The 26,392-nt window shown below is 39.5% G+C and overlaps 1 protein-coding gene across 9 annotated transcripts in view; it reads left to right on the plus strand.

The window, feature by feature from the left end:
* Window positions 1–26,392, plus strand: part of LOC121890395 (pleckstrin homology domain-containing family A member 5-like) — a 261,999-nt gene that overhangs the window by 174,218 nt on the left and 61,389 nt on the right. For 7 of the 9 annotated variants that reach the window (XM_042402602.1, XM_042402591.1, XM_042402598.1 and 4 more), the window contains 4 exons: window positions 1,365–1,448; window positions 10,918–10,971; window positions 21,174–21,351; window positions 25,606–25,710. In XM_042402602.1, coding sequence (XP_042258536.1) covers window positions 1,365–1,448; window positions 10,918–10,971; window positions 21,174–21,351; window positions 25,606–25,710 — 421 coding nt within the window. Of the gene's footprint in view, window positions 1–1,364; window positions 1,449–10,917; window positions 10,972–12,454; window positions 12,669–21,173; window positions 21,352–25,605; window positions 25,711–26,392 lie in introns of those variants that run through there. The other 2 variants (XM_042402597.1, XM_042402600.1) reach the window with 2 other exon arrangements.

The following is a 26,392-nucleotide window of genomic DNA, read 5'->3' on the forward strand; positions in this document are numbered from 1 at the left end:
GAAGTATAAAGGTGTAGAAAGAAAGACAAAAAGAGGAGAGGAAAAGATAGAAGTAAAGTAAAAGTGGGAGGAAGTGATGCTGCAAAATAGAGAAAGGAAATGAGAGCAGAAGGAGAAAGTGGGAAAGAGACATTGAGATAATAAGAGACAGGAGAGAGAGAGTGAAGGAGGGAAACAGGAAGCATAAACAACAAGGGGAAGATGTTCTGAGATAGAAAGAGGAGAAAAAAGAGTCATCATTGAAGTGATAGAGGTATAGCATAGAGAGTCTGGAGTGTACAGCTGGTATAATTACGCAAACTACAACTCAAGGTCCACTTACTAGCTTTTTCCTGGAGCTCTCAATCACATCTCATGGTCTTCAGCAGCAGTTCACATGGTGATAGCTCAGTTGTCATCACGTGAACTAAGTATGGTAACTCAGTCACATGATAACAGGTGGTGATGATGTGATAATAACTGTTATGTGATTAAAAGTTGATCTTGAGTGAAGTTTTTCATCAAATGAACTTTAACCATCAATTCATTTTTTATTTTTTATTTTACATCATAATTTATTGTATTATGCTTAGGATTTATTAATATTTATTAATGTCTCATTTAAATTCAAATTTAATTAATTTATATGATGTTTTTCATCTATTAATGAAATAGATTATAATTAAAGAGTTTTTCCACTGGCACATTCCAGACTCCATATTAGGAAGAAAGAAGAAGAAACAAGCTGAGAGAGGCGTAGAGAGATGATGAAAGAATGCAAGAAAGAGCATGATGACGGAAGAAAGACAAAAGACAGAAGGAAAAAATAAAAAAGGGATACAGGAAGTGCCAGGGAGAGAGAGAGAGAGAGAGCGAGAGAGAGAGAGAGGTTCTCTATTCTCTGCTGCTGTAGTTGCTCTCTCACTCTCCTGTCTGCTGAGGACTGCACTGGATGCAGTTTTTTTTTGGAAGAAGGATTTTCATTTTTGTGTATCATACACCTTTACTTTCTTCACCTCTGAAAGGACTGGCATGTCATCTGTAACTACTTGAATTTTCAGCCTTTTCAGACCAAACAGGACATTATGCTGAAGTTTAGCGTCAGGTGTGTGTGTGTGTATGAGTGTGTTTGGAGCTGCTGCTTGTTTAATGTGTTTCTACAAGACACAGATTTACATTTGATTGGGTGAAGGTTTGGTGATGCAGAGGTGCTACTTTAACGACTGACAGTCAAGTCTTGTGTTTTATTTTGAAATGAATTGTGTCGTCTTGTCTTGAACTTTATGTTTCAAGTGTTTTATCAGTGATTTAAAAACTCTAATTCTCCCCTTTTTTTTGTTTTTTCTCTCCTTTCTGTCTGTCTCTCACTCTATCTTTCCCTCCAGTCACAATGAGCGAAAGGTGACCTGTAAGCACCCGGTGTCAGGCGTCCCCTCCCAAGACAACTGCATCTTTGTCGTAAATGAACAGTAAGTCTCTCTGCACTGTGACACACCCGCACAGCGCTGTATGGTTCACAGATTTCTGCACTGATTTGAAAAGGTCAGACCTTCTAAAGACCTATATATATATATAGATCCATTCATCACATGTTGCAGCTGTACCGGGCAGCTGTGACAGCGTGTGAACGTACTCTACGAGAGTCAATCTGGAGGGAGGAACAGAAGACAATACAGCTTCATTTAGCATAAGAGTGTTTAACAGTACTGGTGTACAGTAATGACTCACTGCATCATCTGTAGGCTATGTTAAAGCTCTGACTGTTCCATGACTGTTCCTTCTACATGTGATAAGCAGAGACAGTGCGTCGGGTCTCCGTGCAGCTGCGAGGCCTCTATAACAGAGCAAAATAATCACAGTAGAGTCTGTTCTTAATCCCGCCTCTGAGCCCGTCCTCTCTGTCAGCCTCTGTTTTGTCCGAGGTTCCTGGCGGCGGCGCTTGAATGGAAAGCAGAGGATTGTGGTTGTGATGAACCTCCACTAAACTTCGGATAATCATTTCAGTTTGGCTGATCTACGCTACGGCTGTATACAGGCCAACAGCTCTGAGTCTGTTTCTTTGTCTGTTTGGCATCATCTAGCTCCTCATGCTGAATACAGAAGTGTCTGACTGACTGACTGATCCAAGCTCAGGACATAATGGAGCAGGGGTGTCCAATTTGCCCACTTGCTTATAGAGAAATTTGCTAAATTAAGATTCATACTGTAGCTGTAACTTTTTCTTAATGCTTTTTCCCATATAGTTGGGTAAGGTTACAGGGCACATGACACAAAAACTCAGACAAGATGCATCAACATCTCTGTCCAAAATAACACAACAAACAAAAGCAGCTAGCACCCAACCACCGCTTATACCCAAACCCCCTGACTACAAAGCCAAAAAAGGAAAAAGCAAACAAACACAACAACAAAATAAATAAAATAGACCCAACAACAACAAAAAAACAAGCTAAAAAACAAACAAACTGTAGCTGCAAAGCTTACAGTATCATCTATTTTTACACACATATTTAGATATACAGTACATAGCATATGTCTACTGTTACAGAGAATACAGGATCCTCAGTTCAATCACCCAGAGGGAAAAACAGCACATTAAAGAAACTGTTCCCCCGTCCCCCTCCTCCCCCCTCCAAATATGTTTACCCAAGAAAGATTAGAGTACTGTAACTTTAACTTAATGTATTTCATATAACATATTGTTAGAAGCAATACGATCTTTTTCAATTCCAGGCAGAGATAAATCTGTTAAGTATTGGCTAATTGCAGGACAAAGTATTGTTTACAACAGCGCAACACGTCACCCAAAATGATGTTGCCTTTTAAAATAATTCTGAGGTCTCAAGGGATCAGGAGTAGATATGTGGGCCAACCTGGCCTGAAGCCATGTGGATTCTGTTTCACCTAGACCAAATCCACAGATCTCTCAGTAGTCTGATCCAGAATTAAACTCAACTCAGTGTGTTTTTCACATCATTAACATTGGACCCATGAATATCTGGTTGCTGCTGTCACTGATGTCAAAGTGACTCATAACACCTGAATTTCACAACTTAACACATTGCATTGTTTTTCACATGTTCAGATTAAGAAGAAAATGAATCAATGGGTAAATGATGCAATGATAAAGTAGAAATTGTCCAACCAATAAGAACAGGATCAATCAGGCCTTAATTAAAGCTGATAGTAAGTAAGTCTTGGACTGAACTGAATTGTAGTTTTTGCTTGTTGTTTATAAAGTATAACTATGGTGTATTTTTCCTCACCAAGCTAAATTGTGAGATCTGGTAACACGGCAACATCACTATAAGGAAGTCAGACAGCAGTCGGACGATCAGACAGGTTGGATAGGAACCTCCAGTTTAGTCGAACTTATTCTTAGGAGGAAACATAGGCAAACAGTAAAATCATGACCCAAACTATCCATTATAAAGCATCGCAGTTTGACCTTTGACCAACTGACATTTCACTTGCACTCACTTTCAGTTTGACCTTTAAATAAAGTGGGTTAGTTCATCTGGATAAACTGCCGGCTTGTTAGATGGCAAATGTACAAATTGTTCAGCTGTGTGGCACTCTGGCTGTTCAGCAGCCACATTTATGATATAGTTTAGAGTTGTTGTGCCAACATTTTTTTGTGTTTTACGAGCATAAATAAATGTTTGCAGTTAATTTAGATCTGGTTTTGCAGAAGCTTTCTGGCTGTTCTTGAATATGACAAACATTTGTTGCCTCTAAGTTTCATTTTAAAGGTTAATAGAACCGATCTTACAGCACTACTGCTAACCTGTGTTTTTGTTCATTTTGTTAGACGATGTCATGTTCATTAAATAATCATTTAATCTGCAGCTCATCAGCTTGGTAGTGACTGCTGGTTGACTTGAAGTATCCATAAGCTGCAGTCAAAATTCTGATTCAATTCAGTATTAGACAACAGAAACAGAAAAATATGCAAATGAGTACAACTACATCCTGAATTCTTCTTCTATAAAACACAGCGTATGTGATCTCTCTAGTTTAGATGTGTTTACATGTGTCGAGACAAAGTCTGTAACAAATGAATTGCATCATTAAAAGTTCAGCCAACTGTCAATATATACATTCACAAGTGGATTTCACGCTTAGACCTGGCACATAAAGATAGCAGAGCGGGGGAAAAGAGTTGTGTGTGTGTGTGTGTGAGAAACAGACCCGGATCGTCTCAGGCAGCCACAGCAGAGCGGGAACACAACACACAGCCGGATGCTGTGGACATTGGCCCTGATCTAACTGATTGTGTCACTCTCCTCTGTTGCAGCAATGTTGCTGTGTTCCCAGATACCGACTCTTAGTTTGATGAGAATTATTTTAGCATTACTGATATGAACCATGGCCAAAACTACAAAAATAAGACGCTGAATGTCTGTCAGCTGTCATATCTCTGTAAAAGAAATACTTCTGTGTTTCCCTTCTGGGCCCTGTTCTGGATGCAGCTGCAGACATGCTGGACTGTTTGATACTGCTGTCAAGTTGTTTGACTGTGGAGAATTTGGCACTGCTGCAGTCCACTGTCAGACTGCAAATCCTTCTTGGGTCTTCTTGCTTTGAAGAGTCTCAGTCTGAATGTGTGTTTGACTCACTGAGGGTCTGTCAGTCTGTGAATGCCACCAGTGATTAGACCGTTTCTTTGCATCTCTTTGTCTGCCCATCCATCTTTATCTGTTTTTTTCAATCAACTGCTGTCTGTCTCTTAAATCCATCGTTCTTTCTCTTTGCCTCCTCTGTCTGTATCTGTGAGGCTCTGCATGTTTGTTTTTTACAGCAGACATGTTACAGTCTCACAAACTGAAAAATAAAATCTCTTTGAATGTTTCGCCTCGCTCGCTCTCTGCTGTCGGAATGACTGACTGCTGGATGCTCCCCACCCATCAACTCTCGAATGGGATCCATTCTGCTGGACGACGCAAACAGTTTTTTATGAAGAGACTACCCTCTACTCCCCGAGAGACGAAATCGAAAACAACAAAAAGTCAGGATGACGTGGCTGAAATGAAATTTAGGACCGGAGCTTCTGAGGAAGACAAACAAACCGCAGCAATTACACGCTCCACCTCCAAAAGAGTCGTCAGGATGGTATTTCAATCCATCCTCATCTCCAAACTGTGCAGTGGAGATAACGACCACCCCCACCGCACACATGCATGCACGCACGCGCACGCACACGCACACACACACACACACTTACTTCCACACACTGTTTTACCGTTAACAAGTTCAGTGGGGCTGCACTTTCTATAGCAGCAGCTCTCTCTCTCTTTTTCTTTCTCACACACTCTCCATTGCTTTCACACACACCCCAGTCATCTCCCATCCCAATTATCTCCTCTGTCACATTGCTCCTGTTAAGAAGTGCTGAGGTGCCTGTGTGTGTATGCGTGTGTGTTTGTGTGTGTGTGTGTATATGTGTGAGTTATGTAAATGAGGAGAGCATGGTTTGTATTTTTATACTTGTTGAGTAGAGTGGAGGTGAGAAAGTCATGGGGAATTGAAAGGTGTTTAAGTGCGGCGGTGCTGCTAATGAGAGTTTCACCTTGCGCCGCCCTGACTGGCATGAAAATGACGAGTGAAAGCACAATATCTTTGCTTTAAAGTTGGGGCTAAGTAACTTGAGGGCATGATGGACGGACATAGACTTACAAACACACAAAGCTTGGTGTGGCTTGGTGTGGTGGCTGCAATGTTTACTACAGCCCGCAAAACAAAAGTAATGATAGAATTGATCAGCAAACTCAGGATTTTGCTAGAGCCTTACCTTGATGTAGGGCCGATGTCACTATTCTTATGTACCAGAAGAGTCTGTACCAAATGTTGTGTAGGTAACATCATGTTGCATGACTTGAATGTTTTGAGGGATTTTGGATTTGAGCATTAATTTCACTGAAAGTTGCTCACCAGTTGCATATGCCAAAGCATATGCACATTAAAAGAGTACTCCACTGATTGAGTTTTACATTCCTATTGTCAAAAAACATTGTAACATTGTCAGACTCACAATGGAAAGTTTTTTTGTTTTTTTTTAAAAAGATCAAAATCGATACAGCACAACTAGAGCTAGTCTTTTTTATTCCACACATTCTTCTTCCTTGTCAAAACCTGGCAACTACATTACCTACAATACTCGACTACTGACAGCTTGGTCGGATATTCAGGTGTGATATGCTAGTAGTGACTAATGTAGCCTGGCGCTGCTAGCCTCCAGCAGAGACGAGGAGCTACAAAGGTCTGGTAACCTCACCTCCTCCTGACTCCACATCCCCACATTCTTTTACTTTTCAAACTTGTAGTCTTCAGCCCCAACCTACACTGACTCAAGTATCATCAGTTGAGGCAGTTTATCAAATTTTTGCTCTCTTAATTGACAATGGCTGAACTTTTTCAATTTGCCTCCAGAGCTTACTGTGCTATAATTGCAATAACAAAAACAAAATAAAAAGATACAGGAGCTTATTTTACTGGTACTGGTACTCTCCACAGTCCAGTATACAATTAACAGCAAAAATACATGAATTGTCACTGTAATCCGTAATCTGAAGCTTGACACAATCAGATGTAATCAGAACAGACCAACTAATCAGCCATGTCGGTTGAAGTCTAAAGACACAATAAGGACACTGGTGCTTCTGGTGCTACACTTACAGTGGCACCCATTCATCTGACCTGGACCACGGACAAAGAAACTCAATGGCATTTATTACTTGAATAAGGTGGTCTGCCTTCTGGAATACAGCTACTTGTGCACTGTATTCAGCGATCTTCAGTAATCCCCTCTAGCTTCCTTCAAGCAGAAGAAAGCTTCAGAGCTTCCTGAAACTCAATGGACCAGAACTACCTTGGCACTGACAGTGCTGTAAATACTGTATAGACTGTTAATGTTCAGCTGTCAATGTCACCAACAGATGGACTGTTGTATTTTTACTTTCTATAACTGTCATCAGTGTAGTAGTCATGAGGAGTATTACTCAGCCTGTATAACAGTTGTATAATGTCTTCTGTGGTTGTTGTGCTGAGATTTGTCAAGTCTGAGAAAATACTGTTTTATCAGAAAGCCTGTGTTATAAACTGGGGTCATGAAGATAAAAAGACATGAATATTTACCAGGATGAAAAGATGCACACTACTGATTCAAGTTCTGGAAATCTTCTGGGTTTTTAATTTGTGCAATGTAATTTGTTGGAGCATGGAAAACCTCTCATACACTTTCAAAACTGATTTGTTTTTGTGTTAAACAAACGCAGTGTAACATTTTTCTGCTGTTTTTTTTCATTATTTTCACCTCTAAAGGATGCTGTTCGTAGACTATAGCTAAGCATTCAACACCGTCCCCTCCAGACTTGACACCAAGCTCAAGGACCTAGGACTCAACCCCAGCCTGTGCAGCTGGAACCTGGATTTCCTTTCAGGTCGATGCCTGGGAGTGAGGATGGGCTCCAGCACCTCTGCTCCTCTGACCCTCAAGACAGGAGCCCCCAAGAGCTGTATCCTGAGCCTCTTCTACTCCCTGTACACCCACGACTGCGTGGCCACTCACAGCTCCAACTTGGTAATTAAGTTCGCCAATGACACAACAGTGATAGACCTGATTACCGACAACAACGAGACAGCCTACAGGAAAGAGGTCAACAACCTGACACAGTGGTGCCTGGAGAACAAACTCTCTCTCAACTTTAATAAGACCAAGGGAAGCTGATCTTTGACTATAGGATGAGAGGAGAGAGGGTCTGCTGTAGAGACAGTCATTAGCTTTAAGCTCCTCAGCGTTCACATCACCGAGGGCCTCATCTGGGACGAGCACACCAGCCATGTGGTGAAAAAGGCATAGCAATGCCTCTTTCACCTCAAGCGGCTAAAAAAGTTTGGCATGGGGCCCAAGATCCTACCGGCCTTCTGCAGAGGCACAACTGAGAGCATCCTGACGAGATGCATCACTGCCTGGTATGGGAACTGCACTGCCCTCAACCACGAAGCGCTGCAGAATGTTGTGCAGACAGCCCAGAGCATTGGTGGATATGAGCTTCCTTTCATCCAGAACATTCACCTTACAATGGACAATGTGTCCGTAAAGCCCACAGGATTATCAAAGACCCCAACCAGCCCAACCATGGACTGTTTCAGCTGCTGCCATCTGGCAAGTGGTACTGCAGCCTGAAGGCCTGGACCAGCAGGCTCCAGGACAGTTTTTTCCACCATGCAACCAGGCCCATGAATAATGGACACTAACAGCCTGTTGCCTGTCTGTCTGTGACACACACACACAGACGTAGCTGTGGGTACACAAAAATACACATACCAAAATGTTTTTCTTTTTCTGCAAACAGGATCATATGATAATACCTCTTCTTCTAATACTGAGGGTTGGGAGGGCGATTGAAGAAGTGGCTTCAGATAGCAGTAACAAAATGAGTTAGCTTAGCAGTATCTAAGTGATGCGGGGGTTGAGGCTATGACCTGGCTCCATATCTGCTTTGAGATAGATATGGTTCTGTTCTACCATCATAAACAAAACACGCCTGCCTTTTTTACTAGTCCTGATGATCCTCATAGCTTTGTATGAACATTGTTCATTAATTTATCGTCAGTAGTAACAGAATCGATAAAGTAGTTAAATCAAGAACGTAGTTACGGGTCTGAAAAGTGAAGCCGATGCAGAAAACTTAAACCTGCATTCTCTCTAATGGCCATCAGGGGGCGGCTCCACTGGCTCCAAAAAGAAGTCAGATCATATGGAAGTCTATGAGAAAATGACCCTACTTCTCACCTGATTTATTACCTCAGTAAACAGTTTTCTAATGAGTTTATGGTCTCAATTGCTAGTTTCAAGTCTTCCTCAATACAACATGATGTTCATTTTGTAAATTATGGTCCCATTTAATTTAAGCTAGCATTAGGGTCAGCTCCACAGTCTTGTCCAAATACGGCCACTTCTCATCACTTCTGGCCCCAAAAATCCAAGATGGCAATAGTCAAAATGGCAAACTCAAGGCTTCAAAACAGGAGTCCACAAACCAATGGGTGACGTCACAGTGGCTACGTCCATTTTTTTTAATTTTTTTTTTTACAGTCTATGAGTTAAATATGCTACTGTGTGATATCCAAGGCCACTTCTTTGGTTGTCATCCCATCACTCAGTATTAGTAAGCAGAGATATGATCACATGATCCTGTTTAAGGTGTGACAGGTTGTGTTCCCACAGCATCAAAAAAGAAAAGGGAAAACACCTGTAGCATACCGCTGAGTCTCACAGATGCAGGTTCAGTAAAAGGAACCGCATCACACTAATTCACGCAAGGTAACACAAGACAGCCACAACTACCATTAGCTTTCTATTTAATGTCTGCTTCTAATCTACAAACATGTCACATGTCTGCACCCTTTCTTGCTGTTACTGTACCAAACACACATAGTGCACTGCTAACATCAGTTTGCAGACTAATTAGCTAACTAATCAGCTGTAGTACATTGAACAGCTTAGAATCTAACCTGAAAATGTCTTCATTGGTCATTCGTCAACACAGCCACAAAGTACTGTCTGTCTGTCCTTTGCTTTTAAGCTAGTTATTAGTACAAGTTTGTTTAAATTTTCACAATCTGTCAAACAAATAGGTACACAGGCCCGCCCACTTTGTAAGAGCATTTCTGATGTATGTCCAAAGACCTTTTTTCTGACAACAATAAATTGAAAAATAAAACATATTAAAAACAAATAATAACAAAATTAAAAACTATTATTTTGACCTTATTCTTATTTTTTACAACATAAAAGAGATGACAATTTAGTTTTTCATTTTAGTTGGACTTTAAGGTTTCATGTCTCTTTCTCTTCTTAACCATCCCCTGCTTCCACAACTGCTTATCACATATCACCATTCGATTTGTGCTTCTGCACTGCCTGAGGCTTTTTAATAGGAGTCAGTGCACCACAGCTTTTCAACTATTTAAATGCCACTCACTGAGGAGACGTTTAAATTAAGAGATTCCTAAAACCCATATCCAGAAAGTTGCTTTTTGTCCTTTGGGTGAAGTTTCCCTCCTCTCATCTCTTAAGTTATGTACCGTACGCCTCTGCAGCTCTTGCTTTTATTAATGACTCTCTAGTTTCCTCTTTTTTTTCAAATCACTAATATCTAATTCTGTTCATCTCCCTGATGTTTGCTACTCTCCCCGCTCTAACAAGTTTAGAAGCCAGGGAGTTTTCAATTTTTGGATCTGACCCTTTATTACACTTTGTCTTTTTCTTTCTTCTTGCTTCCTCCATCTGTCTCCTCACTTAATAATTAACTGATTCTGCTCACACATCTTCAATTGTCTGATTGTGCAAACAACAGAGACATAACAAGATGGGAAAACAATAGAGAATGATAAAAGACAGACATGTAAGACTGAAAATCAGATATAAGGGGAGACAAAGAGAATGAAAAGCAGAGAGTTTGATGTTGTGCTAATGGGAGGCACTGAACGATTGTGGTCTGATGAGTTGATCAAAGCAATGTCTGGGAAAGCTGATGGAAAAATAGTGTGGCTTTAAATTAATAATCAAATTGTCTGGAGGGAAGCACTGATAGATCGTTGTTTATAAGAACAAAGAGTTTTGAGTTGACCATGAAATCTTCCTGTTTTCAAATGCACCCGCATGAAGTGAACGATTTTTTATTTGCACCTACGGCTTGTTGTTAGAATTAACTTAATTCACTTCTATTTGTCACTCTTTTTATGTTTATTTACTCTGTTTATGTTTTTCACTTTGTTTATATATATATATATATATATATATATATATATATATATATATATATATATATATATATATATGGTTTCTGTAGCATGACTGAATTTCATTTTTAAGTCATAATTTGAGTTGTTATTATTTTGTCATTCTTTCTCCCTCCTTTGTTCTGTTTCTAGTGTGAATTGTGGAAAGCTTGTGCACCCTGACAAGCCCCTAGAGGCTCTCACCAGGTAATGATCCCCTATATCACTGGAAGATCTGCTTTGGCTTCAGCTTCTCTATCAGCCTTAATGCTTTCAATACTAATTTGCTATTGTCAGTCGCTAAAAACAGTTGTTGCATGCAGAACATCTTGCTAGCAGTAGGTTTATAGATTTAATGCATAGGAACAGTTCCTCATCTGGGAAAGTTGCCATCTTGACCAGTCAGATGAGAAGATCTCCATCAATATGTTTAATTAGAAGATTATAAAAACATGGCATCGTAGTTTTAGAAAGAGTTACTTCTTGACCATGTAGTCATCTGTCCTGTAGCTTTTTTATAGGTATTGCCAGGTTCGCTTTCTCGCTAGTCACTGGCCCTTATGTTGTCAGCTCAAGAAAGCACACAAACCAATCCAATACAAAGACCAGACTTAGGCTGCAATCAGACAGATAAGCAAGTTCAGCGAGTTCTTGCTGGACTGCAACATCATCCAGCAAGGTGCTGTGGTGGCCAATCAGATACCTGCAAGCACACATTCCTGGTAGTTTGTGACGTGAATCTTGTATTTCTACTGCCATTGTTGCAACAAAAGATAGAAGCTTTCTCATAATTTGATAACTTTTGTGCAGTGTTTTAGCATTTAATAACCCTTTTTAAGCCAGAGTGTTTTCAGTTTGACTACCCACTTACATACAGCAGTTTTTCATTGAGAGATACCTGCAAATGTTTCAGAAGTGATTTCACCCCTGTAATCTCTTTCCACTAAGTGCCATTATATTAAATCAACAAATTACATAGATCTATTTTCACTTACTTTATCATTTCAAGCCAAGTCTTATAATCCTACAGTATTCCCTGTAAACCCTGAGAATATGTCTGTTAGGGTTTAGCAACTTTACACTGACCGGTACACCATTTTAAATCCTTTTTCTCTTACTAGCATACCCAATATGTTCAAATATTGCTGTAGTAACTCATTGTATTACTCTGTCACTCACTATCACTTGTATTTACACCATAATTTTATCTTCATTTCATTGTTATTTACCTCATACACAATCTGTACTCAACAGTGCATTTTATAGTATTTTCTCTTCTAGTGTATCAGTGTATAGAGTTGTTGGAAGTCGTGGAGCTAGGTTAGCAGTTTTTATGCTAAGTTAGGTCAAACCAATAACCAGATACCTTTCTCTGTACTGAACACAGAGACAAAAGTGATCATGATCTTCTCCTTTGTCTCTTAAGATGGCAAACAAGCCAGGCTGTTAGATTAATATCTGTACAATGTAATTGGTAAAACCCACTGTGCTAGCAATTAAAAGTAAGTTTCAGGTAAGTCAGTAATCAGTGTGCTTAAGAGCTAACACCCTAATTCAAAATGTCAGGATGCTTCTTTTGGCTTTGTTTTCATCCCCATTCATCTTTTATTCAATACTTCATTATCTGTTTAGAAATTCTTTTTCTTCTTCTTCTTTTTTCTGCCTCTTGCTAACACTAACTTTGTTTCAGACTCCGCGTGTATTGCCTGATGAGCTGCCATGCAACACTAATGCAGAAATGATATTCTGGATGATTAATGTGTCTGCCATGAGTTGTGTCTCCAGTATACAGCAGGGGAAGTTAAAGTTTCCTCTCTGAATAATTCCTATGTGTGTAATTTAATAGGAACTAACGTTTTTTTGTTGCCATCAGAATCAGATTAAATCCCTTTTTTCCTCCAGCAGTGGCTTGTATTACCTCTGAAATGATGAAATGAAATCAGGTGTCAAGACTGCCACTGCTACTACACACACACTTTTACTCGCTGAATGACAAGGTTTAAAAGTAGAAGCCTAGTATATTCTCCTAGATAAAGCTTTGAACTGTCTTATAGGGAACTGCAACTCATCTGATCCAATCCAGAAACATAAAAGGCGGATTCCATTACTCAGATATACTGTATAGTTTAATAATTCTCACAGTTAATGCAAATATGATTCAATCAAGAAGTGTACTTTAGTACTGGTGTCATTTAGTGTCTGTCTGCTCCAAATATCCTTTTGTCAAGTAAACTTCATGATTCAATCTGATATACAGTTAACTGCAGAGACTAAAGGCAGTGGAAAAGGCTTATGTTAAAGACAGGCTTTTATTTTTATGACATTTTATTACAGTATATTCTACTCAGAAACCTCAGTTCTCATCTGTTTGTTGTTGTCATGACATGCAAATTCAGTATAATGTACATTTCCACAGCACTAATTCCATCAGTACAACAACTGAGGTATATCATACTCACTGTGTTGCTACTCTTCATTTATCTTTTGAAACAGAAATAATGTTTTCATTCACTTAAAATTTCCATTTCTCTCTCTTTTTTTTAAATGATCATTGTTAAAGTGCCGACAGTGAAACTTCCTGCATCAATGTTTCACAGATGGCTCATCCATCTCTTTCCTCATAGGCTGTTAATTTGAAACGTTATGTTTTATTAACGTTACATTAAATTAAGAATAAATGAATGAATGAATTACTTTATGAAGATTATTTCTCTTAAATAAATAAACTGAGAGCAGCAAACTGTTCTGACTCAGTTGTTGGACTGATGTAACGAGTGCTGTGAAAATGTACATTATACTGAATTTACCAAGTATAGTACAGGTTGTTTCAACATTTTTTCTTAGCAAGTGGCTTTTATTTGTTTATGTTGTTCACACATGTTGCCCATGATCTGAATATTTTTATTTGAGATATCACTGCAGATTTTGGGCAGGCCAACCAATTGAATTAAAGTAATTGTGCATAACAGTATCTGAGCCAAAAGAAAAATGATAATAGTACCAAACATTATTGTGATTAGAAGAAAGGTGCAGCTTGTATCTTCAGCATAACAACGATAAAAGAAATTAAAGTGACAATACATTTCACATGATGAAATGTGCCAGAGAACAGGATTAAGCCTAATGGTGCTACACATGTTTAAACAGGGGTGATGATAGAAGACGCTACCAAGATTCTGGCCATTCTGAAGATTCACTGCCAACTTTTAGTACTTTTGATACAGTCTCATTGGTACTTAAAATGTGTAATGAGCTTCGATATGTGGTGCGAAACATCCAGCCATGGATGATGGATTTTCCTTACAAACACAGACCATTAGCCTTGGCTTCTGGATGTGGATCCCAATCTGACAATCACAGAATCGCCTCAGGTGTAGTTATCATTTAGATGTATTCCCTTGATAGACTCATCATTAACATTGTCTGTGTCAAAAGTCATGTTTATTTTAATAGGAGCAATACACTTACCAGTTAGATGTTCACATGAGGAGAAATTCCTTTTGACTGAAACCACAAGTAACATAGTACAGAGTGCAAAAAATGGATGTTTGAAATAGAGCTGAGTCATCTGTAACATCAGACACATTCAGAGCAAATAAACACTTGCGCTCACAGATCAGGGGAAGCTGTACTGCAAACAAATGGATCAGGGGAAAAAACTCCATTTTATTTCATTCAGGTCTCTGATGCTGCTTAGATGGCAGAGTAACAGCCTGCACTGCCAGCACTCACACAAACATGTTTCATCAGCATCACTGAAGTAAGAATAAACAGAGAAACCAAAGGAAAGGGTTATGGGAGAAAGGTTAGTAAAGGCTAAGTTTACTGTGCGACTGAAAGATGAAAAGGCAGACAAGATGAGACAGTGGGAAGGATTGAAAAGGCAGAGAGAGGGAGGAACAGATTGGCTGCGTAATCTGTGGGCGATTTTTGTTGTATGTGTGTATGTGTGTTAGTCACCTTGCTTTATGTAGGGCTCTTGTTACTAGAGGCGAGTGAAGCCCTCCTCTCTCTCTCTCTCACAGTCAATTGGCCAGCAATTCAGTGTCACTGACAGAGCCATGAAATGGGAGCAATTTCAGAACATCCACCCCTGGCACAATGGTTCTCTGTTTCCTAAAGGCTAAATGCCTTCACTTGCAAACATTGCACACACAGACAATTGAGACTGGTATACATGAATGTTGCCAACTCAGCTGAAAAATATTTCACAATGAATGTATTCTGATTCTGAATCCTTGAGCTCATCGGGTGAAGTCAGTGAGGTTGCCAGGCTGCTGCTGTGAAAAGACTGACTGGTGTTTTTGCGCCCACACTGTGGGTGTCTTAGAGATTTAAACACATAGCAGGGTGGACAGATAACAGAGACACCCTATAATACAATATAATACCCTGCAGTAAATACCAGCATGGTGTAGCACACAATGCTTGGCTTTTGCTAAGACTTCCAACTCACTGGCCATTTTAAATAGGTTCCTCTTTAATGTAGGTTTTATGTTTGCCATTCAGAATCAACTCCTTGTGTGATTTTCTCTCATATCATTATGTAATTTTCCAGTATTTCTAAATAATAATCTGGATAGATAGTTCTGGTCTCTTTACACCACCATAGTTTACACATTAAAATTGCAATACTTACATTTTTTGGCCATGTGGGTAGAAGAACTCCACAGTATCTATTTTTGCCCTATAAGATTATGACAAACTCGTTAGCAAACTATTTCCCATTTATACAGTATATCCAGCAGACTCATTTATTTGGAGACATTTTTCTGTCATAAGTCCACTATTCACTCTCCTTTTAGCTCTATTGGTCTACACCAACTCCTGAGAAAAAAACTTATGGCTCCCTAACTGCTAGATGTTCCACTTACTTCACCAGCTAATCACTACTGAGATCTGTCTGCTATCTGGAGACTGTCCTCCCAAGAGAAACGCAAGCATAGCTTACTGCAGCTACACCGTAACCCCTGGGTGCCTTTAGCACTTCCATCCTATGACCTGGAAGAATCTTCATAACCATGCTGCATCTAGAATTGCTCCATAAGTTATATACAATATATGTAGATATGAACAGGAGAAGTGTAAACTGTTACTTGTTGACTCCCAAACCTGAAGAGAATTAGAGCTATAATTGGAACAACAGACCTGCTGTAGCCTCTAAGGAACACTGTGTAGAAATTAGAATGGTGCTACAAGTCTCTAAACTACTCTAAAAGGCATAATTAACCATAACTTAAATTCACCACTGCGGCTCCCTTATCTAATATTAGTAATTTACCCCCTATTAAGAGCTAAGTATCAAATGTGACAAGCTAACTTGCCTTAAGTGCTTTTGCCAAACTGAGGGATGGATAAGTGCTGTGAGTACCCAGCTCTATATAAAATCTCCTCTTAAAATTCATGACATCAAGGACTCTAAAATCCTGCACTGTAAAGAACTTTGATTGGCCAAAATATGCCATTGATTCTTTTGAACTCTCTGAATAAATATTACTGATTATCAAGTGGTCATTCCATTTTAAAACAGATTCTAATATGTTTTCTGTATTGACATTGACAGTGAGGATTTTATTTGAGTTTAGTCAACATTTAATTTGCAGAGTTGGTGTTTTCCATTTGGTTTCAGGGGACTAAATGTTGCTGAGTGGGCTGGAATATAGAAAAGCAGATTATCAGAGTTGTCAGGGGAGAATATAGAAGAGCTGCTAATGTGCTGCAAAGCATTTAAATGATTGGTATGCCAATGTTTATGTAAGAGCAGTACTTTCGTGAGTAAGTAAGTAAAGTTTATTTGTATAGTACCTTTCACAGACACCAGTCACAAAATGCTTCACATTCAAAATAAATAAGACTATTCCAAAGTCTAGGTGCTGCTGACCAGAATGCACAATCTCCCCAAGTCATAAAACATATCTGAGGGACACTTAGAAGACCCTGGTTAGAATACCTAAGAGCTCAGCTCGTGGTGTGGAAGTGTAGAAGGTCCATGATATAATGTGGAACCTGGCCATGTAGGGCTCTATAAGTTGGTACCAGGATGTTAAAATTAATTCAAAAATTAACAGGAAGCCAGTGCAGAGGTTAAAACAGGTGTAATGTGTGACCACCTGTTGGATCATGTTAAAAGCCTAGTGGCAGCATTTTAGACAGTTTGTAAATGGTCCAAGGAAGATTTATTAATGCAGGTAAAAAGAGAATTACTCCATAGTATGGTCAAATATAAGGATTTGCGGTGATAAACTGTAGTTTTATTTTCAAAAGATTGAATAGTTTCAGGATAAAGAGTGCAATAATAAGGGTATGATGGTGTTACGAAGGGTTAATAAGGCAGGAAAGACAGGTAGCTTCTATGACAGAGTAGAAAGTGCTGGAGGACAGATAAAGACGTCCATTTTTCACACAGGAGCAGTTACTGCTGCTATCTTACTGGTTATCTGATCTGCAGTGTGGGACAATCACACATGATATACCTGGGAGACACGCCAATGTTTTTATCAGCATCATCAGCCAGTGTGTGTGCAGACACTATAGGTGAGGTATAGATATATTCAGAGGTGTCAGAGGCAGTCTGGGCAGAAAACTTTCCACCAGACGAAATCATACACGTCAGACTTCTGATCAGATCCAATGAACAAACTAGGCCCCGTCTCAACCTGGATACTGTCTTAATTTTAACCTAAGCCCAAAATAATACAGCATTACCAACCCTGGACCCAGTTAAAACCTTTTTTCCCCATAAACTTGTAATTATAAAATATTCTAGAATAAACTGAACTTTTTTTACTTTTTTTTTTTTAGTTTATTTTTGCTATAATGTGGATTACATGTTAAGTTTGTCTTAATGGTGGCATTAGAAAGAAAGCAATTAAGTCTTTAAAATCAATCAATCAAGTGTCAGAAGGACGGATTAACTAAAATGGTCAACAATATAATTGCCTTTAGCAAACCAAAAGATTGAGTATAATGCCTCAGAAAAATGTCAGATAGTGTACAGTGGGTTCAACAGAGCTTTTTGCTGCCTGCCTGCTTGAGAACAGCTGCCTGCTGCTGCTGAAACTGGAATTTGCAAACCAGAAAAACACAAACAATAATCTAAAAGAGGCTGAAAAGCTCTGTAAAGCTGAGGTGTACTACAGAGTTGGTGATAATTCTCTGCAGGTGTGTCACTATGAGCAACACCTTTAACTAACACAGTCCTCACATAACTTAATCAATTATTAAGTGGGACACTGAGTGGGACAGTGAGCCTGACACTGGCCCAGCACCAAATCTGTCTGGCCAAGTCCAAATGGGTTCCAGTTGAAAGCTGAAGGTCCAACCCACTCAATTGTCCTCTCTATACCTCCCTAACAAAAGCAAAGCTCTTGGTTAGTGATAAATGTGCACTGTGAAATTGCCTTCTGAAGCAGCAGCAAATGTTTGTTTTGTCTGACCATGTCTTCTGTCTTCAGGGATAACTTTAATTAAAACCGCATGAAGTTATGTCTTTATAAAAATGTAGTTGTGTAACAGGTCACCAGCCCAGGGACTGTTCAGTATTATCTCAGGGACAGCAGCCTTCACCCTCACAAACCCTACACTACACTCAAAAGAAGTAATGAAGAACTTTAACATTAACAATAATAATGTGGATTGTGCAGAATATAAATCGAATTTCCAACTGCAAGAAACACAATATGTAGGATCAGGATCTGAACGAGGTTTATTGCAAAGTAGGTTGCATAGTATACAAGGAATTTGCTTTGGTCTGATGATGTGTAATAACAATAAACATAGTGCAAGCACAAAAACAGGCATGTACTGCAAAATACAAGAAGTATAAGGATATGTCCAATACAGAATATTTGCAAGATGTGCGTTAATGTAACGAAAATGTCAGACGTGGACATGTGCAATAATGTGCATGTGGTGTCAGTGGGGGTCCCGGGCCTTGTTGATGAGGCCAGCTGCAGTTGGGAAGAAACTGTTCTTGTGCCGTGAAGTTTTGGTCTTGATGGACTGCAGTCTCCTGCTGGAGGGGAGTGGTTCGAAGAATTTGTGTCCAGGATGGGAAGGGTTGGCCCCAATATTTCCTGCCAGCATCAGGGCTCTGGAGGCGTGCAGGTCCTGGAGGGGATGGCAGGTTGCAGCCAATCATCCTCTCAGCAGAGCAAATGATATGCTGCAGTCCAGCGTTTTCTTTGGCAGTGGCAGCAGCATACCAGATTGCTTTATGGCAAACGTGTTTCCCCAGCTTCACATGCTGCTTCGGGCTGGTGCAGTTGGGAGAGCTTGTGCTGCAGCAGAGCTGGAATGATGATGTTAAAGTCAGAGCTGAAATCCAAAACACAGGATCCTGGCATAGGTTCCTGCAGAGACCAGGTGCTGGAGGATGAAGTCAAGGTCCATGTTACAGCATTGTCCACAAACCTGTTGGCTCTGTAGGTGAAATACAGGGGGTCGAGGAGTGGGTCCGTACAGTGGAGACAGTACAAGGCGCTCAAAAGACTTCATTACCACAGAGGTCAAGGCGACGAGTCTGTAGTCAGTGAGTCCTGTGGTCCTTGGTTTTTTGGTGACGGGGATGATCGTGGGGGTCTTGAAGCAGGCTGGTACATGGCATGTCTCCAGGGAGGTGTTAAAAATGTCTGTGAACATCGGAGACAGCTGGTCAGCACAGTGCTTCAGGGTGGAGGGAGAGACAGAGTCCGATCCAGCTGCTTTGTGGGGGTTCTGTCTCTTGGAACAGCCTGATGACACTTCCCTGTGAAAAGGTCTAAGACACAATCCATGTATGTTCTCATTTGTGAAAACAATGAGTTTCATTGACATGATTTGCTTCTATTATGTTGACCTTGGGAGCAAAGGTAAAGCTGTCACTGTGCAGTAGTTTTAATCAAACTCAGGGACCTTGAACTTTCTTTTTCTCATATTAGCTATTGTCCTTTTACTCGTCGAGGGGCAAAAAACTTTGAGCTTGAATTTGTCAGACCAAGCTGGCAGGCCATTTAAATTGGTTGGATGTCGAAGCATATATCAGAGGTGACAGCTGGAGAATAATAGCTGTGATTCATGCAGCCAACTCTCTTCCCTCTGTCTCGTGTTCTCACTTTATTTATCTCAGTTTCCCCTGCTCTTGTCTGCGTCGCTTCCCTCTCTGCTTTCATTCATTCAAGCCTCTCTACCCTTCCTCCCGTTCCCATCCTCCTTCTCTTTAATGGCCCTAACAGAGACAGTGTGTCATTAAGAGAATGAAGATAGGGTCTGCTTGATGAGATGGTGGGGGTTGGCTGATTGGCTGACTGGATTCATAGATTGGCGTGGAGACAGATTCTGCCTCAGAGATTAGTGACTCCTCTCTATCATCTTGGTAGCACAATCAGTTACAATACAGCACACACGTATACATACACATCCACCTGAATAAATATACTAATTATTATAACAGAATGAACTAATTTAACCAAGGGCACATTCATACCAACCACCTTTGTAGTTCAGTCACACTCTGCACTGTTTATGCCTTAAATTCAATTCCTTTTGGGCAAGTGACTACATTTCAACTTCTAGGTCCTTATCCATATCCCAGTACATGCTTGAGGTTGGGACCAAGAGAAGCAGAAATTTACACAGGGTTGGAGGTCAGTGTGTTTGCACTGAGTCAAATGTCAGTCTAATGAAGCCCAAAACAGAGATCCAATTCTGAGGTCACCAAACCGACATTCTCCGTCCCTCGGCTCCGCCCTGTGCTTGTGTCCATGAAAAATACAAACAGAATAGGTGACAAGGCACAATCCTAGCGGAGCCCACAGAGAACACACTTAATGTCTTGCTGAGTAGACAACCCATGGGACATGGTTGTAAGCCTTCTTTAGGTGCATGCAGACTGTAGGCCCTTCATTGTTCTTGCAAAAGTAAGAGCAGATCCACTGTTCCATGACCAAGACAGAAATCGCATTGCATACTTGACCTTGGAAATAGTAGTTTATTAAAATAGGATTCATGTTTAGTGATGGATGTTGACATCTGACATTCTACACTTCCTCATACCTAGAAAGCATAAAATGAATTCAGAGTAAACCATAGTTTGGACTCACGCTCATGGTCACTTATTTTAACATGTGTTGTACAAGTCTGTTGTGCTTAGCTACATGGCTGACCACCTACTGTACTTCACCTACCTGCTGCCCATGTATGTCACTTTGTAGAATTATTTGTCAAAGAAATGTGTAAGTCCATGTAACTTTGGTTTTCTAATCCTTGCTTTTCTTGTTATTGAGCAGTTTGAAGGAACACAATCAAATACAAAAGTGCAGTGCTTTGTTTTTTACCAATGAAAACAAAACTGAAATGGTCTTTATATACAGGTCAAATGTCTGACTGACTCCCTCTCTCTTTGTCTCTCTATGTCTCTCGCCTTGTGGCAGGTCGGCCCCGAAGACTTCATCAGAGCAGGGAAGCAGCAGTGACAAGAAAGAGCGTCCTATGAGCACCATGAGTGAGGCATCAAACTACACAGGTGGCTCCGACTACAGCACCTTCCCTGGCAGCCCCACCACCACCGTCACTACCGCCACCACCACCACCTCCACTTCATCTACACGGGTCAGTCTCCCTCCAATCACCCTTAAACATTAAACATGACTCTGATGAGCAGTTTAATCAATGTTCTAAATCTGGACTTGGATAACTAACTGCTGTGACTGTAGTTATGACCCCAATCTTCAGTCTTCTCTTCAGTCTTCTCAGTCAAGTTAAATTTATGAAACATCATTAGCAGACAGAGGCTAACGAAGGTGGGCGAGGCTGGAGGGTGGTTATATATCTGCATATAAGAGTCGAAGAGGGGCTCTTGTTTTTGTGGCACAGTTATTGGTCCACAACTTTTGTTCAGACTGAAATATCTTAGCAACTACTGGGTGGATTTTCTTGAAATGGAGTACAGATATTCAAGGCCCTCCAAGGATGAATTATGACTTTGGTGATCCCCTGACCACCCTGCTACTCTGAGGTTGACAATTTTGGCTTTGAATTAAATATCTAAACAATTATCATGTCAAGTCTAATAGTATTCATGGTCCAGAGAGGATAAATTCCAGTGAATTTTGTATCTAGCGTCACAAACAGTTTTCAGTTCTTAGATATCTAGTGAAATATCTCCACAACTACTTAATGGTTCTGCAAAAACATCCAATGACTTTGGTGATCCCCTGACTTTTCCTCTAGTGCCAGCAGCAGTTTAACATTTTTAGTTGAGTGAAATATCTTGACAACTATTGGATAGATTACCATGGAATTTATTACTGACATTCATGTTTCTCGCAGGGTGAATTGTACAAATTTGGTGATCCTCTGACTTTTCCTCTTGCACCATCATCAGGTCAAAATTGTAATGTCCAATACTTGAGCTGAGGCTCATTCCCATCAGCCTCAGCTGTACTTTGTGTTTAGTGCTAATTAGCAAATATTAGCATGATAACATGCTAAACTAAGATGGTGAGCATTATTCTACAGTAATATACTGTACTACACTTAACCATACCATTTTCCTGAAACACACTGATGATGTGATTCAAGGTTAAAGCCATTATTGTTGCTTGTTTCCTCTTAGTAAATCTATAGTAAGTGACAGTTAAGGCCAACTTTCGATAGACTTGATGCATGTCAGAACCTCCTCATCTATTGCTTTCTATGTGCAGTAAACCCACACAGGCATGCTGTCAGGCATAATCTAATCCATCTCACTGGTTTGTCCTCAGCCTAAAAGCCTTTTACTCCCTGTCTCTTGTAATGTTAAATGTGAAAACTTCACACTTAACTTAATTTAACACTGTTAGCAGCCAAACAGGGTTATGTTAGAACAAAATAACTGTCAGATCTTGATATTAGATGTGTCCATATTATATTGAACTATGCAAAAAGTTCAAGATGTTGTCTGTGTTATTTTTTTACATTCATTGTTGAGCATACTGTATTGATAATTGATGGAATGAATGAAAGGAATTTATGAGAGTGATTCATATCAACATTAAACTGTCAGCGCAGCCGCTAACACCCCTGAAAGAGTTGATTTGTTGTTCCCATAATGCTGTGCTGGAGGAGGTCATTCTCAGGTTGTTTATAATGGTAACATGCTGAGTTGTCACTGACTTCCAGCACTCAGTCACTCTCCTGGAATTTGTCCATGTTGTGTCATTACCGCTTATTTTGGGTTAGAGAAGTGGGAGTGTAAAGCCGGCTAATTCAGCTGTATCAGCAGTGAGTGTGTCATCTGCACAGGTCACTGCGCTTATAGATTGGACAGCGTGTCTGTTTATAAATGGTTAATGAACCACACAAACACACAGGAAATAAATATGCATGGGTAGATCAAATCAGAGGTCCCATGCTTTCATGAATAAGTGATATATTACTTCTGCTTACACTGGCCAAAAGAAAGTATAACACTGCATATCTTCATATATTCATGACAAGTCATTATTTATGGGTTAGCTGTATGGATCCAGCTCCGTGCCTCGCCTGAGAAACATTTAAAAAAGAATGACACACAGCGTGCCTATAGAAGACGATGCCTTTTAGGAAAAAAAAGGTCAAAACAGCTGTGAAGAAGCTTATAACATTTTGGGTATATTTGCAGTGTACATAACTACATTTTATGTGTTTCTCCCTGCTTAAAATGCTACCACAATGACAATATGTAGGCAAGTTCTGCCATAAAACAAATCTGTACCTAAATTAAACATCTTAAACATCTTGATGATGGTGACAGAAAAAAAGTAGGCCTTTTTTGTTTTTTTGTTTTTTAAATAACACTATATAGCCAACCTCAGTACACATACTTTTGTGTGCTTCTGGTCCAGGCCCCTTAGTTCCAGTCAAGAGAAATCTTGATGCTCCACCATTGCTGCTAGGCTCCAACATCTGCTTGAAAGCCTGAAATCAGAATTATAATGACATGTTCAATTATATATATAGGTGTAATGTTCATATGCACATACACTTACATACATACACTATCACAATGTAATAGTAATCTGTGACTATATACTGTATGCACTACCTTGTGTGCAAATGAAAACTCAAGTAAAATTTCAGCCCCTGCACCATTGTTCTGTGTATGCAGTTAATAATTTGGGCCATAGAGTAATTGTATAATGAACAAAAATGATACAGAAATTCACTGGAAAGTATAGATGTTCTAAGTAAAAATTCTATAACAATCTGCTCATTTGGTTTTAATTTTTGATGAGCTCAAATGTGATGACGTTACCAGAGGATGACCATGACTCTAAAAATGATGTCCATATACTACTAATTTGTAAAAGCAAACGCATTGAGAAAGAAATGTAATTCCACCCACATCATGTTTTATATCATGACAATCAGAAAATGTTTTTGATTAAAGCTACCATTTAGAACTTTTCACCACAAGTAGTGCTATGGACGTCATTTTGTTAGTTCTCATGCATACGCACATGCAAGTAGACAAGCATATGGGTGACTTGATACACAATCCTGCCAATGGATTCACACTATGCCACTGATCCACAGGTGCCGGTAATGTGCCAAGAAATGCAGGTCAACATGTTTGTTAGACCTCAAGAATACACATAATGCATTTTAGAAGAAACCCTGAATGTAAACATAAATTCAGCTTGTTGCCAAGAAAATTTCACAGGGTACTTTCAGCATAAATCACAAAATATTCGTAGAGAACCTACAGCACCTACCTTCATTTGTTGTCTATAATATCTGCTTATAGCAACCAAAGCATGATTAATGATTTTATGTTCATGTTTTATTGCAACTCAACACACTTGGTTACAGTTAGGGAAAGACTGTGTTTTCATTGTCTAAATTTAACCCAAACCACAATCTTTCCCTAACCCTAGCCAAGTGTTTATGTGGCTAACCTGAGCCACATGTGGGATGCAGGATGTGAACCAAGCCCAAGGGGACCAAGCTTTGTATGCCACCATCCACCCTAACCATCTTCCTACAACTAATGTGCAGTACAAAAAATGTATTTGGCAATTTAGCATTATACATGTGATTTGTAGGACAGGAAAGGTCAGGGGTCACCAAAAACATTAAGAAACATTTTCTTGATATCATAAATATAGATATACAGAGAACTGTATATCAGTTGTTGTGTAGTTGAGACATCGTTTATGTTGGAAGAGAGAACAGACTGACAGATATTTTCATTCTCATGCTCTGTCACTCGTAAGGCAATAAATATGCAACACTCTCATGGTTTCAAATATAATGTTAGAACTTATGGTAAACGGCTCAATAGTCATTTCATTCTATTAGCATCCTATCAGCATACATTTTGACTTAATCAAAGGGCTCCATGTAGCTTTCTGCCATTGGCATGAAAGACATTTTCTACTGCAGTGCTGCATTTTTTAGTAAGTGAGCCATGATGTATGAGGGACGTGGAATATGCTTTGTTTAATGAGCTGAATACATCTGCCTCTGTTGTTGCTTTTTATAGCAGCTGGAAAAGCTGCTGTTTTTGTATACTAGGTTCTTTACAACCAATACACCAAACACTTGACATGTTAGATTGTTGTGCTGTGACTGGCAAAGAAAAGCTGATATTCTGGGTTGTTCTTTCTCTCTGCATATCAGCGAATTCTCCCTGCTGTGTTCACTCTGTAGGATGCAAGATGGAAAACACAGGCACACTATGTGTTGTTTTTTTGTTTCTCATAAAGGCTTATAAGTTATTGTGATTTATTTCTTCAAAAATATGCATTTCAATAGGGCTATGTGTCATGGAAATTGTAGAGTTGAATATACCATAAATGTACAATTTCTCTACATTTATTATCCATTAATGTATTTCAACAGCCCTCCAGGTCTTCCAAAAAAGTTCATAACTTCGGAAAGAGGTCTAACTCCATCAAGAGGAATCCCAATGCCCCGGTGGTCAAGAGCAACTGGCTTTACAAGCAGGTACGGGAGAAAGGCAATTTAATTTTAACATTGTTAGATTTCTTTGTAGGTGAGTGTGAACAGATGGAAGAAAGCTGAAGAAAAACAGCGGGGCAGCAGATGTGAATGATGAAATGTGCACACAGGCATGCAGTGCATGTAAAAAGCATTCACTTTTGATTTTTCATGTTCTGTGTTTTGTTGCCACATTAAATCCCAGTAAATATAATTATAGATAAAGTTCAACATTTTGGGAAATATACTTTCTCTCTGAAAGTAAGGTGAGAAGATTGATATCAATCTCTGGTTTATGTAATTTATTAAGGCCATCATTTAGACCCAAAAGAGAAGTCAGCAGTGGTTTTATCTGTTCGTATCACTGAGTTTTTATGCTTAGATATTTTCCTAAATCAAGATGCCATAACAGTAATCTTTAATTTAATCTTCCTACCTACCAGACAGCCACTGGTTTCCATTTATTTCAATAAAGTATATAAATGAGCTAATAGATATTTGAAACTTGCTTGAATTTGGATATCCATCACAGTGAATATCAAATCTGCTGTGACAGTAGTCAATATGACGTTATGATCGCAGGGTAATGGCGTTGTAAGTGCAGATTAATTTGGAAAGACTGCACAACAATAATGTAGCTCAACCGATGATATAAATGACATAATGTTCTCTGTAATGGTTTAACTAA

Source organism: Thunnus maccoyii, chromosome 23, assembly GCF_910596095.1.
Source record: "Thunnus maccoyii chromosome 23, fThuMac1.1, whole genome shotgun sequence".
Lineage (NCBI taxonomy): Eukaryota > Metazoa > Chordata > Actinopteri > Scombriformes > Scombridae > Thunnus > Thunnus maccoyii.